Genomic DNA, 14,271 nt, shown 5'->3' with positions numbered 1-14,271 from the left:
CATAATACAATTAAAATGAAAATATTATATTAAAATAAAACTTTGGTTTAATGGCAAAGTTAATATTTTATTAATGTAAATAGCACAGGCCACATGCAAATTTCGTATTGGATTAAAAAAAACTAAAATACCATTGAATAATATGATTTATTTTAATTATGTAAGGACATTTTCGTAAGTTCCATGATTGAGTTCGTGCCCAATTGGCTCGTGACACCAACTCAATTAGGGACTTGGTAATAGTAATACAAAACCAGTTAAAACGAAAACAAGTAGCAAAAAAAATAAGAGTCGAAAAGAATTGACATAACTGGTCTTTGTTAACACAATTTAGACACAACAGTATTACGTCCACGAAATCTTGTCTTATGAATGATTTTCTTCAATAACCATTCGAATAATCTATTAGCTTAAGCCAGTCTACCCTTACACAAAGAAGTGATTGCAACCCCAATTGTCACAAATCACTTAATCAAATACCTCACAATACAATAAAAAAAGTGTCACAAAATAATCATAAGAACACAACAAAGCTGTCGACAAAGACAGTCCAAAACTATTCTTGATGTGCAGCACAAAACAACCTATTTATAGGCCTCTTCAAGCGGGTAATTATCTTAAGTATTTATCACATAAAAATATTCATTAATCTATCTTCAAACTCTCCAAAACTCTCTCAAGAGATAAAAAAAAAAAAAAACTTTCAAGCTTATCTAATCACTTCAAGCAATTTGATTAGGAGTCTTATCACCCTAATCGACCCATGTTTCTAGGTTTGTCAAAAACGTCACATTCAAGTGATCAGAACTCAACATAAACGAAACTTATTAAAAGCTTAAGTTAGAAACAATTTTATTATAACAACAGAGGTAAGGAGCAAAATATTTTATAAAAATGGAAAAATAAGCAGCAGATTTGAAGGTTTTAAGAGTGGCATGGCCATGGCAGCTTGGCAAACGCGTCGATGCTAATGCGTGTTAAAAGAAGAAAGGATTTCGTGTCTTCCACTTACCAAAATCTTCCCCCACCGCTCTCATACATATATTTAATTCACCTTTTTTATACTTTATACACACAAACCTGATACCCCTATTGTCAGCAAACGAAAAGCAACGGAGCTAACACTGTCTATCTAAAAAAACAAAGCATCTCTAACAACCCCATCATTGGTCATTTGAACCTTAATATTATAATTTATTGAGTCCAACTATCTCAACAGGTTATGATGAATTCATACAATGAGAGGGCTTCATCGAGTTGGACGCACAATCACGAAAAGAAATGACGGCTTTTGAAGTTCAAACCCCAGCACTTTAATAATTCTTTTCGAAAAATTCTTGCATTCAAGACATCGTCAAATCTGGAAGACAAACACGAAAGCCGCTGGAGCCCAAAGCTTTGCTGTAATATACTCTCTTTTTTTCAAGCATTATTAAATTAAGTTTGGATTAAGATTTCGACATCATAAGAAAAATGAAATATTAATCTCTTGTATAAATCAGAAAAAGAAACATGATTAAACGACAATGAAACAACAATGATACACAAAATGTCATCTCCCCCACCACCACCAGGCTGCCGGCGAGAACTCGGTTAAATCCTCGTCGTTGAAACTAACTCATCTCTTGTCTTCTAACATCGCCTATAAATTTCATTTTATTATTACATGATCAATGTACAGCTTACGAATTACGGTCCGTACCATCAACAAGCGTAAAACTCAACCAGCTCTTCCAAAGACTCGGGTTGAGGATCAGCATTTTCGAGCATCCAAAGCAAGTGTTCGAACAAAACCACCTCGCACGACACGTTGATGACGGCGTCATCGTCTTCACCGGACCGTTCGGCGAGCTCCCGGAACAAAGGGTTGTCGATAATGTCGGAGCTAATAAGGTACCGCCTACGGGATTTCCCAACGTAGACAGGGTGGAGATCGGCAGAGCTTTCTTCGTTGTAGATGATATCGGAAGCCGCCACCGCGGCGGTTGACGTGGGGGTGCGGCTTTGCTTGCTGTTGAATGAATTAAGCTTCTTTAGAACCGATAAGAGCTTGGTTAGCTTGTTGCTGCCTTTGGCCATTGCTTTTCTTATGGGGGGAGAGGTTTAAGGGTTTCCCAAAGAGTTTTTGGAGAGCCTTAGCAGAGAAAGAGGGTGCTTGTGAGCTAAGAAAAGAGGAAGACGGCTCGTTTATAAAGGAGTTGGGGAAAGGTTTTAAGTTGATCGGTCCGGTCCACGTGATTCAATCAATTGATTATCCATCCAATAATTATAAAATGAACAATTAAAATTTTCAGAAAAATTAATACAAAATTAAAATCATTAGAAAAATTATAAATCAATTCAACCACCGATTTTTTTATCTCAATTTACTTTAAATTTAATTTAATTTTTTGTTCGAATTGATATACTAACCAATTTTCGATTCAAATGATACAATGAGTTAATCAGATTTAATTCCAACAACACTAATCTAATGAGAAATAATATTAGTCATGAATAGGTATAACCACCTCCAATTACACTTGGGATTGTGCCACAAGAGGAATCAATTTTTAGAGAATGAAGGTAAGAATGAGTGAGAGGTTTTTGTCTTTATTTGGTTCTTAAAAATTTACTTACCAACTAGAAGGTTGTTGTGTGCATCTTTTAGAACAAATGATTCAACCACCAAAAGATAATTTATAAAGAAAGAAATCACCACTAATGTAACCAATTAAAAGAGAATATGGTTTCTTATATAAATTAAATGAATTTAATAAAATGTTTGGAGATTTAGAATTAGAATACACATGTCGATTGAGTCTTAGCTTAATTGGTATGAGCATTATTATCAATGCAGGAAGATATAGGTTCGATTATGCTTTAAAATCATTCAAAACAAAAATTAGAATACACATAAATATCGTAATTAAAAAGAAGATATAGTTAGTATAATAAATTCAAGAACAAGACTTCACTAGAATATAATATATGGAATCAAAGGTTTCGTGATCACCATACATGTAATTATATAATATTGTTAATATTTTTATGTAATTATGTTAATCTAGTGTCGAGTACAGTGGTAAGACATATTATATTTTCAAGAGAGAACGCAAGTTCGAATCTTGGAAGAGATAGTTACAGAATCTCGAAAGAATTAATTTTCATGAACAATATCAAATGGACTCCTGACGTATACGAATGAGTTTTCAAAATTCCATGGACATGCATAAGAGAAATGCTATCCCCACTTACTCAAATAACTATTAAGGTGAAGCGGTATCAGAAGCAACAATTCTCTTTATGATAAATAGATACATTTTGTAAACTCGTTATTACAGGTAGTTCCTACAAAGGATCGGATTAATGACATATACAATACTTGAATTCTCGATGTAGCATACTTTAAATATAATATAAAAAAAATATAATTAATGTTAAATATTTTTATTGAAGAAAATAGTGAGATGATAACGTCAGACATGTGCAAGAGTGTGGAAAAAGGGTTTCAAATACGTTTGAGTTAAATCCAAATTTATTGATCCCCTTCTTAATTATTTTCTTATTCTTTCAGAAGATTCTTAATCCAGTGTTTGATATATCGACTTTACTCTCAACCTTTTTCATTTTTCTAGTTAGAAACTGGCATTTACCCTCACCTGCCATGGAAATTATAATCATTTTTGTTATATGTGAAATTAAGCTGAGTAGCTCGCCCGACTCGATTGGTTATAGTTTCCACCACTTCCATTTTATTGGGCTGAGTTCATACAATAAAGTGTAACTGAATTGAATTTGATTTAAATTATTATTTAAGTAAATAAATACGGGTAAAATACAATCAATTAATTAAGTTCATTAAATTATTGGTTATTGTCAATGGTTATTGTATAACCTTCTCTGTGAAACAACTGTATGTGAATGCCACGAATCTGTGACCAAAATTTAAATAGCTTTCATCTCTAATCTCCAATATTGATCGTCAAACCGATTTGGATCTAAAGTATATTCTTCTACTCGTCGATGGGTACTGATCTATCATACTAATCATCGAATTGTCGCTTTGAGTTTGCTAGCCGGACTTTAAAAGAAAGAAAAAAAAAAGCTAACAACCCAGTACTTAAATACAAAATTTCGAATAATAAATTGATCATTTGTAACTTTTTGAAGTTAAGTAGCCAAAACTTTTTTTTTTTTTGTTTAGACTCAATATTATTTTTTAATAGTGAACTGAGCTTGGAAATAAAAAGAAATTACTGGATTGTAATTTAATTTGATATATGAAATAAAATTTGAGTTGGAACTAAACCTGATCATGAGTTGGGCCAGGTTCAAGCTGGGCTAATCCAAAATTTTAAACTCGTTTTCTAGGTCTGGGTTCGGTCTGGCCTGAAAAATGAGTCTAAAATTTTGTCTAAGTTCGACCCAAATAAAAAATGTTAAACTCGAGCCAACATCAAATAATAGCAAAATGATAATAAAACAACATCAAAACAAGACTAATAATAGCAAAATAGCAGTAAAATTAATAATAAAATAAGAGTTATTCAAATAATAACAGTAAAATAGTAGCAAACTGATAACAAATCAGTAGCAAACAACAGTAAAAGAGCAGTAAATAAAAGCGAAAAAAATGTAAGCAAATTTGGGTCAGGCCAAAAAATCTTACCAGAGGTTTGACTCATTTAAAAAACGGGCCTTACTTTTTGTCTAAGCCCATTTCTCGAGCCTATATTTTTACCTAAATACCCTCACTTTCAGGACGAACCTTCGAGCCTAGGAGGATAACCTGACCCATGATCAGGTCTAATTTCAACTTAATCTCTCAAGTCAAATTATTCATTGGCATGATGGGTTTGGCATGGTTTTTATAATTCGATTAATTTGATGTAATTCAAATTATTATTTAACTGATTAAAACAATTTATTATAAAATATATAATATGAAATTAATTTTACTACATATTATTATTATTATTATTCGATTTTGATCCTCGTATATGTGTAAGGTGAAACTTTTGTATTTAATTTGTATTTATAGTAGCAAAAGTACAAAAAGGGTCCATCTTTTCCTCTACTAATATTTTAGATATAAATATTATGTGTGAATTTTTTATTAATATTTTATTTTAATTTAAACTATTATATTATAATAATTAACTTTAATCATAATTATATAAATATATTAATTATAAAAGCAAAGGTTCTAGAAATTTCAATTTGTTTACACTAAATTCAAGAAAATAACACATTAATTACATTTTATAGTATTATACTGGAAAATTTTAAACAAATAAACCATTTTTAATTGGTTGGGATCATTTCACTATTCTCAAATTTGATATTTAATCATTTTACTTTAATTTATTTTATGTTTTTAATGTTTTAGTCTTACTATTAATTATTTATGATTAGATACAGAAGTGGTTTATTTTACTTTAAAAGCACCAATTTCAATATAAAAATATTCATCTCAACATAATAAATTAGATATATATATATATATATATTTATATATTATAACAAACGTCGATAATAATGGTAGAGCGATAGTAAAGCAATAAGAAAAGAAAATAAGAACACACAGATTTGATGTGGAAACCCTTTAGGGAAAAATTACGGGCAGAGGAGAAGAAATTTACTAATGTTGAAAAACGAATGATATAATAGGAGTTTCAACTACGTCTATTTTAGGGTCGAAAAACTCTGTTCTAATCAAAGTCAAATAGTAAAAGTATAGTTCTATACGGCCTCTCGCCCCCATAGATCTCCTTATTTTGTCACTGTATTTATTTTCTTCAATAAGTGACAGGATTCAGGTCACACAATAATAAACAATTTTAACTATTTGAATTAAGAATTAAAGTAGAGGAAATTAAAGATAAAAGTTTGTAATATGATCAAAATTTTGCAAACAATAATTTGAGCAATAACACGTGGGAAACGAATCAAAATCAAAATGATGTCCCAGAAAACATGTACCATTCAACATATCAAAATAAGCCTCAAATCAAGGCCCCATACCCTTCCCATGTGAATATCTCATCAAAATATTGCTCACTTAACTTGTTTTCCATCCTAAATAAACAACCCCTCTTTTAGTTATCAACTTCATAATCTTTGTCTTAATCAATTAGCCCCCTTTAATAGATATATTCAATTTATTCATATTTGATATTTATATATTTATTATGCTACTACTTAATAATAGGTTAAGATCCATCTATTTCACATGGCGCAAAGAGTCTAATACATTAATAATTTTTTATTGTTAAAATTTGATCCCGTATGTCGTTATGAGCAAGGGCGAAATCAGAATATTTTTTTAGGTGGTCGAGATTAAGTTATCATTTTTACGATAGAAAAAAATGCAATTTCACCATTTTAATAAACTATATCTTTATAATTTTTAAAGGATTAAATCAAATTTTTATATTTTTAAGGAGGGCAAAGTGTAATTTTACCTTTATTAATTTAAAATTTTCAATTCCGCCCCCCCTAATTTCGCCACTAGTTATGAGGTACGCGTTGCATGCCGTGTGGAATTATATGGTTGTCAATCACGCCAGCTTTTAACCTAGAAATTGATGAAATTTTTAATGAAAGAAGCAAAATGTAATTTAACTAGTACCAATACAAACAATATGGTTAGTTATTATTAGCAATATACATAGGATAAATACAATAATTTAGTCAAAAAAATAAAATGAAAAAGAAGAACAAAGTTCCATTCCTTGAATGATAGAAAGAATTTAGTGTTTGATTTGAAATTAAGTAAGATATGTGGGCTTTGTGTTCCATTAGTTTCCAATAAAACAGCATTGGATGAATGGATTCGGATATGTTGTATACCAATAATAATCATTAAATCAAAATTTATGTAATAATAAACATAATTATGTTGTGTAAATGACAACAAGACATGAATTTGTTGAGTTTTATATCTCTTCCTTGTCCATATTACATCAACTTAAAATGACAGAATTGGAAATATGATTTTGGATTCCTTGTATGGAACATGATACTATTTTGCTATATATTATTATTTTTTTAAAAAGACATAAATATTTAAGTTTTGAAACACCGTATCAACTGAAATGGAGGAGAGGAGGGTTTTTTGATGAAGAAGCAGAGAAGAAGAAAATCATAGAGTGAAATGTCTGGAGTGCCACCCCTAAAAGGGGTCTTTAGAAATCTCTCTCTCTCTCTATATATATGGAGTTTTCGGGTTGAACTTGAAGTCGGATTATGATATATTTTATTATAATTGTATAACAATAAACAATGTCTATTTTGTATTGAGAGTTGGGATTTAAATCATGTTGAAATGCATGTAATTAATTAAGCAAATTATTGATTATGGTCATCCTAATTATCATCCACATCTGGCATGTGATTTAGCATTATATATTTAGATAAAAGTATATAGATATGAATTTTTAAATACATGGAAAAAATATAAAAAGTTATACAATATAGTTATATCCAACAATAAAATATGTAAATAAATAAATTAAGTACTAATAATTTAGAAAGTGTTATTAGGGATATTTCATCTAGTATTGAGATATACTACTTGAGTTCTTAGTGGAATTTAAATAGTCAGTTCGATTATTATTTGAATTGAATTCTTATTAATCGAATTAATTAAATCGTTAATTAAATAGATTTTTTAAAAATTCATGAATCAAAACAAATTAATTTTAATTAAATCGATGAATTAACTGAATTAATTGAAATTTGTTACGTGTGTGTTTTTTTTTTTCTCTTTTAGCTTAACTAAGTTTAAAACATGACAACAAATACAGCCACAATGTTCTTCTTTGTTCTAGTTTAAAAAATTTAAAAGAAGAAAAATAATAAATAGTAAACTTTATAAATGATCACTCAATTATGCCTACGTTCTGTATTGGTTACCTAACTTTAAAATTTTTCAATTTAGGCATTAACGTTTAAATTGTTCCTATTTTGGTCACTCGTTGTTAAATTGATAATTAAAAGCCTTTTCTTAATTGATATAATAACACATTTAGGCCTAATATTTACATATTCTATCAATTTGATCCTAATTCAAAATAATTCAATAAATTTAACCCTTCGCATTTACAAATTCTATCAATTTGATCTTCAAATCTCCTAACCAAAACTTTCAACTTTTAAAACAGAAACATTTCACATCTATAAAATTAAAAAAAAATTTATATGTTGATCCTCCCATTCCACCATTCCACACAATGTTTTCATAAATACAAAAATAATTAACAATTTTTTTCCAAACTTTTCAATGATACAGTTGCTAAATTTTGGCTTTTAACAACTATGTGGGTCAAATTTTATTTTAATAGTGCAAAAATTTGACCCATCATTTCTATTTTCAAATATTATTTAATATTTTAATCATAATTTATATAAACACACCTCCATTTCATTTATGTTATATATTTATATACATATAAAGATTAATTCTATATATGATACAGGTTTAATATCTAAAATTTAAAATCTCACGTAAATATAAAAGATTAGGAACATACAATAAATTATTACTTAAATCATTTAAATTATGTAATATATAAATATATATTTTTTATAAATAAAAGAGATAAATTCAACAGTGTGCTTATTAAAGGCCTATAGTATCCGACACTTTATGTAAATCATTTTCAAAGACGGATCGAATATGAACAAGTATAATTTCAAACACCGATAATCTGTTAAACTCACTGTTGACAACATATATTAAATATACTTGTTTGTGGATTTGATAAATGCTGAATATATATATATATATATATATATTCAACATAAATACAGTTTAGGTTCAAGAAAAGCTGCAACATCAATTGTAGGAAAATTGTCCATTCTATCTTCTTTATTTAATTTAGTCATTCAACATACGTAATTATGTTATTGACTTGGTCGGGCCCTTCTTCTCATTCCTACTGTGTTTATCCAATCGATATAATTGTCTTCTGAACATAGCTTTGATTACCATTGACTTTTATGATTTCTGCTTGCAGCTGAAGCCATATAACCTAACAGAGCTAATATTATTTATATGGCTAGAATATTTTTCACTTGAAGGATTGGGTATACGAGTATGAATCTAAAGTTATAGTAATTATCCGTTCTCCGTTGTTTTCAAAAATTGAAAATTTTGGCTTGAAAGTTTAAGGATTAAATTGATAGAATTTATAAACGTAAAGATATTGAGGACTAAATGTGTTATTATACCATGCAGTGCCTGATTTGGTATGCGGATAATCGAAGGCTCACCATGTGCGATTTGTTTCAGCTTCTACATATATGATGCAAGCTTTAATTTGTTGCATAAAAAGGATGAAACATGTGAAGCAAAAGTTGCCATGTTTTACTTTACTAGAATTGATGGGCTCAACGCCCAGATGTTGAAACAATGCCCAAAACATGAACAAAAACAAATACACATTAAAGAAAAGAGAAAACAAAAGAGTTGGATCAAAATGCCAAAACAACAAAGATTATTCTCAAGAACTCGGAAATCCCTCCCAGTTCTTTCCCCGGCAACTTCAATTTACTCTTCAACTGCCAAAGGTACCGATTCGGCCTGCGAAAACCAGTTATAAAAACATTAACAATGCAAGTCATTCGTATTTAAACTGGATAAAAAGAAATGGGGCATGAGAATTACCAGCTTACGGTACTTAAGAGCGTAAAACATCTCAAGGTAACGACGGCTCTCGAGGCGGTCGAGGTTGGACACATGCTTCCAGAACCCGTAGACACCGGTCAAGGTTAATAGTCTCTCAGAGTAAATTTTCCATGTGTACCTGATCAGAACCATTGCAGGTATGTAAGAACAATGACAGGAGTTGGCTTGAGCAAAAAGAAACGAGGAAATGAAGAAAATGAGTGCTTACTTCTCTTCGATACGTTTCAAACCTCCCTCAGAGATTTTGGTCCAGTAAGATGGGTCTGTCTTGCATTTCTCGAAGAAGTCGACAAGGATCTCAGCAGCTTGGTCGCCGTGGTAAGGATCAATGTTGAAGCCGGATTTACCGTGAACGATAATCTCGGCAGGTCCACCATTGCAAGTTGCGAATGTCGGCAAACCACAAGTCATGGCCTCAACGACAGTCAACCCAAAGGCTTCATATAATGCGGGTTGTACGAAGGCACCCTTTGTGTCACAAATGTAACGGTAAAGTTCACCGTTCCTAACTCTGTTCATTTGGGATGATATCCATCTGAACTGACCGTTCAGCTTGTACTTCTCAATGAGCTCGAACATCTTCTTCATCTCAGCCTTCTCTTCCAAATCCTTGGACTCTTTTCTCCGATCTCCACCGACAACTACAAGGTTAACCAATTCACGCAACTTAGCATTCTTCCCGTACCATTCAACAAGTCCACTTAAATTCTTAACACGATCCAGCCTTGCCATTGTAAATAGAATTGGCTTGTTGCGGTCGTTTAGCACACACCAGTGCTCTTCATTTTCAACTTTGCTGTAAAGAAGTTGTTCGATCTCGGAATGGAAATGCTTCAACCTCTTCTTCTCCTCGGTGTAAGGGTAGTATATGCTCATGTCGGCACCAGGGGACACAATGTTGAATTTAGGATCAAACACGTCAATTCCGTGAACAACACGGTAGAGACCAGGAAGAGTGAAAGCAGTGTGACTCTCGTATTGACCAACAGTGTCCTTGCTGAAATCATAAGAATATCGATGTTAACGGTTTATAGAGAAAAACATTTCACACAAAAAGTATCGAATCCAAACATCTACCTTCCGGCAATTTCTTGGAAGGTACTGGTGATGATGAAATCCGTATGGTTCATAGCGAAAAGATCAGCTGTAAATTGGCAGGAGAAATGATATTTATCCTCGAGCTTCTTCCAGTAGATGTCGGAATCTGGATACTTTGTCTTCTCCAAAGCGTGGGCAATCGTACACTACAATAGAATGAAAAATCGAATCAATACACCGAAACATAATTGAAGATAAACACAAAAATATCCCAGTAAACTAGTTTCTAACAAACCTGTGTAACTCCCAACTTATGTGCCAGCAAGGAGGCGACGATATTACCATCACTGTAGTTTCCGATGATTAAATCGGGCTTGCCTTGCAACTCTTTTGAAATCTCATGAGCAACATCCTTAAAACAAAGAGAGATTATACTCGGTAAATGAAATCAAAGAAATGGGGGTAAACTAATGCAAGAAAATTAATGGTTCATATGGCTCACCTCAGTGTAAGTTTCCAAGTAAGGCCAGACTTCAAATCTCGAGATCCATCTACGTACGATTCCCTTCTCTGTTCTGAAGGGTATCCGAAGAATATCCGAGTACTCCGTCCCGTATACTTTCTCGAGCCGTTGACCGCAAGTTGTTCCCACGGCATCAGGGAGAAGTCGAGTAATCTAGAAAAGGTTCAAAAGAGATATACTGTAAGCATGAATAACAGCCGAAATCAAATAAAACCGAATCGAAAGATCATGAACACTCACGATGAGAATACGAGGGGTAATATTGAGTCCTTGTTGCTTGATACGGTTGAGCATTTCGTTCTCCAAGGCACGGACTTGATCCAAGATGTAAACAACCTGCATGGGAGAGTCAAAAGATTTAGATTTAACAAACTTGTTTTATACACGAATTACAACATTGAAATCTCGTAATTGTTAACCTGGCCACCGGTGTCGGGATACCCCAAAACATTGTCCTGAGCAAAGTAACCGTGAGGTGTAAGAATCACGACATTGAACACCATGGGAATTCTCCCGAGGAACTTCTCAAGGGTGCAAGGATCGGGTGCCTCGAGAAGATCCAAAAGGAGTTGGATCATCTCGAGCACACGCTCAGCTGTATCACCCCACCCTCTCTCCAAACCAATCTCCTGGAACTTGTGTTCGAAATCGGCATAAGAAGTCTCAGCCGGCAGCGCAACAAGATACTCCTCTGCCTTCCTCAAAACATGTTGGAGAGAATTCAAGTTTTGAATCCTATCATTCAACATCATGTTCTGCAAAAACATAATGAACCCCTCAGAATCATCAACTGCAAAAGTTCAAGTCCGATCTACGAAAGCACGATAAATCGACAAATACGAGGCAGCAGCATATGTTACCTTGCCCTTATGACAATGGACTTTCAGGAATTCAAGCAAAGGGTGCATGCTCTCCTTGTCATGGAACAGTTTGGCCGAAAGGTGGCGATTAAGGAACTCGACGCCGTTACCGATTGATTTCGAAAGAGTCGGGCGAGGGAACGACGCGTTGAAGGGCTCGAAATCCAGTTCCAAAACAAAGTTTGCATTTGAACTGTGAGCAAAAAACAAAGCCTTTAATAAAAAGATTAAACAAAACTCGATCAAAATTCAATCAATTCATGTTATTACTATTATTATACCTTCCATCAACAAGCTCTTCCTTGAAACGAAGATACTCAGCAACAGTGAGTTCTTCAACAACAAGAGCATGAACATTAACTCTAATGTACTCCCAAACACCAGGTCTTGGTCGGACGGCCAGCGCCACCCACGGCGGCAACACGATGGCTTCCTATAAACACAAAAAAAATCAAAATTTGGCAAAGAAAAAACAACCCAAAGTATATTTTCTTTTAAAAAAAAAAAGGGGGTTTTGTTTAAACCTGACTGGCTTTCAGTATTTCAAAAAATGCACCATCAGCTAATTTCTTTCGGTTCTCTTCAGGGATAGCTTCAAACTCAAGAATGATTTGATGGTGAAGAAGGATTCCTTTTCCTTTACCTTCAATCCTATAGCCAAAAAAAAAAGCCAACAATTTCACAACTTGCATGCAAATTTTATTGAAAAAAAAAACAAATCTTTTTTTAAGGATCTTGTCTGAATTACCTTGAGAGCAAAGCCAAAATCTCGTTCCTGTGGGCGGTAAGTGTGGAATCCAAACGCTCACGGAGACTGTGGACGCGAGTGAGAGCACGCTCAGCCATTTCTTCGAACTGAACCCAGAAATGGAAAAAGAAAAACACAGAGCAAAACAGAGTAACTAAGTGTGTAATAAAAATGATGGAAAGAGAAATAAATGGAGATGGATAAACATGAAAGGAAGAAAGGGGAAAAAAAAACATAAATTATGCTCTTCTAGAAGGCTACAAAATTCCAAGCCCACCCACCAACCCCATGGAAAGTCATGTTAATCAATGTTCTAATTTTCAACTAAGATTTTGCAACACAACATCATGAGATCCAGTCTTAAATTTTCAAACTTTTCGGCTAGAACAAGAGATTTATTCACCAGGAAGTTTCAAAAGAGCAGATCAAACATCAAAGCACCTAAATTTGGGCTAAAGCTTGAAAAAATCCAACAAATATTTTGGTTGAAGATTTATGTTGGTAAAATTCAGACATTGTAAGTAAAAAATCACACTATCAACTTCGAGCTGATCATCTAACACAACAAAAACAAAACCCGAACTCAAAATTTTGTTTGGAATTTGGACAAAAGAACTAGAGAAGAGCAATGCAAGATAATATTATTACCTTGAGCTTTCAACAAGGCAAAACTAAAGAAGAAAAAAAGACAATGCTGATACTAAAAATAAGGGGGGGGGGGGGAACCCAGAAAATCAAATGAACGCAAATAATGAAATGGGATGGTGAAAGAGGTGAGGCTAGTGAGCCTTTTATACGCAAAGGGGGAGGCTGTCACCTCCACCAACTTTTATTTTCTTTTAATGGATAAGTGAAATAAAAATCATGTTTGTGCTTATAAAAATGGATTAAAAATTACATTTTCTATATTATTTATTTATAATTTCATAAATATGAATACTGCGTCCAACTTACCCATGGTTTTTTTTTAAACCGCTTTTTCTTTGACCTCCATTGACACCAGGCCAATGGTTGAAATTCCATTCTTTATGAATATTTGTTTATTTCTTTTTATTTTTTTATGGATTTTATGTTTAACATCTTTAATTCCAATTTATCATTTTTAGTTTTAATACTACGATTTATTTAAATATTTTGTTTAAAACAAGATGAAATTTTAAATGGTTCTTTTATTTTGCATTTATTAAAATTTGTAATTATATTTTGCGTTTAATTTTAAGTAATATAAGAATATATTTTACAAAGTTACCAGAGTTATAATTACAGATAAGATATATCCAAGTCAAAATATATGTAGATCTAAATCAAATTATCAAATTCGGTTAACATAAATTAAATCGAATTGAAACTCGAAGAAGCTCAAATCTATGTTCATGTTGTCTATTAAATGCTTTCCGATACTAGAAGCCCGCGCTGCGCCGCCGGCCAC

At 32.4% G+C, this 14,271-nt stretch overlaps 2 protein-coding genes across 2 annotated transcripts; both read right to left on the bottom strand.

The window, feature by feature from the left end:
- Positions 1-1,462: 1,462 nt before the first annotated feature.
- LOC105784543 (auxin-responsive protein SAUR76) lies at positions 1,463-2,152 on the bottom strand. The gene has a single exon (XM_012610452.2). The coding sequence runs from the start codon at positions 2,077-2,079 to the stop codon at positions 1,705-1,707; it is 375 nt and encodes a 124-aa protein (XP_012465906.1). The 5' UTR covers positions 2,080-2,152; the 3' UTR covers positions 1,463-1,704.
- A 7,179-nt stretch (positions 2,153-9,331) lies between these two features.
- Positions 9,332-13,640, bottom strand: LOC105782817 (sucrose synthase). Its single transcript, XM_012607825.2, has 13 exons — positions 13,491-13,640; positions 12,843-12,949; positions 12,619-12,745; positions 12,376-12,527; positions 12,095-12,287; positions 11,654-11,989; positions 11,475-11,570; positions 11,214-11,387; positions 11,007-11,123; positions 10,751-10,917; positions 9,882-10,670; positions 9,653-9,791; positions 9,332-9,568 (listed from the first exon to the last, which is right to left on the bottom strand). The coding sequence occupies exons 2-13, from the start codon at positions 12,938-12,940 to the stop codon at positions 9,536-9,538; spliced, it is 2,421 nt and encodes an 806-aa protein (XP_012463279.1). The 5' UTR covers positions 12,941-12,949; positions 13,491-13,640; the 3' UTR covers positions 9,332-9,535.
- Between the last annotated feature and the right edge of the window lie 631 nt (positions 13,641-14,271).

The sequence above is a fragment of the Gossypium raimondii genome, chromosome 13, assembly GCF_025698545.1.
Source record: "Gossypium raimondii isolate GPD5lz chromosome 13, ASM2569854v1, whole genome shotgun sequence".
Classification (NCBI taxonomy): Eukaryota; Viridiplantae; Streptophyta; class Magnoliopsida; order Malvales; family Malvaceae; genus Gossypium; species Gossypium raimondii.
Note: the sequence above shows the minus strand (reverse complement) of the source record. Positions and strands in the feature narration are given on the sequence as shown.

Coding starts and splice junctions, on each gene's coding strand:
- LOC105782817 (XM_012607825.2), bottom strand. CDS start 12,940: ATGGCTGAGCGTGCTCTCACTCGCGTCCACAGTCTCCGTGAGCGTTTG. Junction 10,918..11,006: donor ATAAGTTGGGAGTTACACAG/GTTTGTTAGAAA, acceptor ATTCTATTGTAG/TGTACGATTGCCCACGCTTT. Junction 9,569..9,652: donor CTCTTAAGTACCGTAAGCTG/GTAATTCTCATG, acceptor TGGTTTTCGCAG/GCCGAATCGGTACCTTTGGC.
- LOC105784543 (XM_012610452.2), bottom strand. CDS start 2,079: ATGGCCAAAGGCAGCAACAAGCTAACCAAGCTCTTATCGGTTCTAAAG.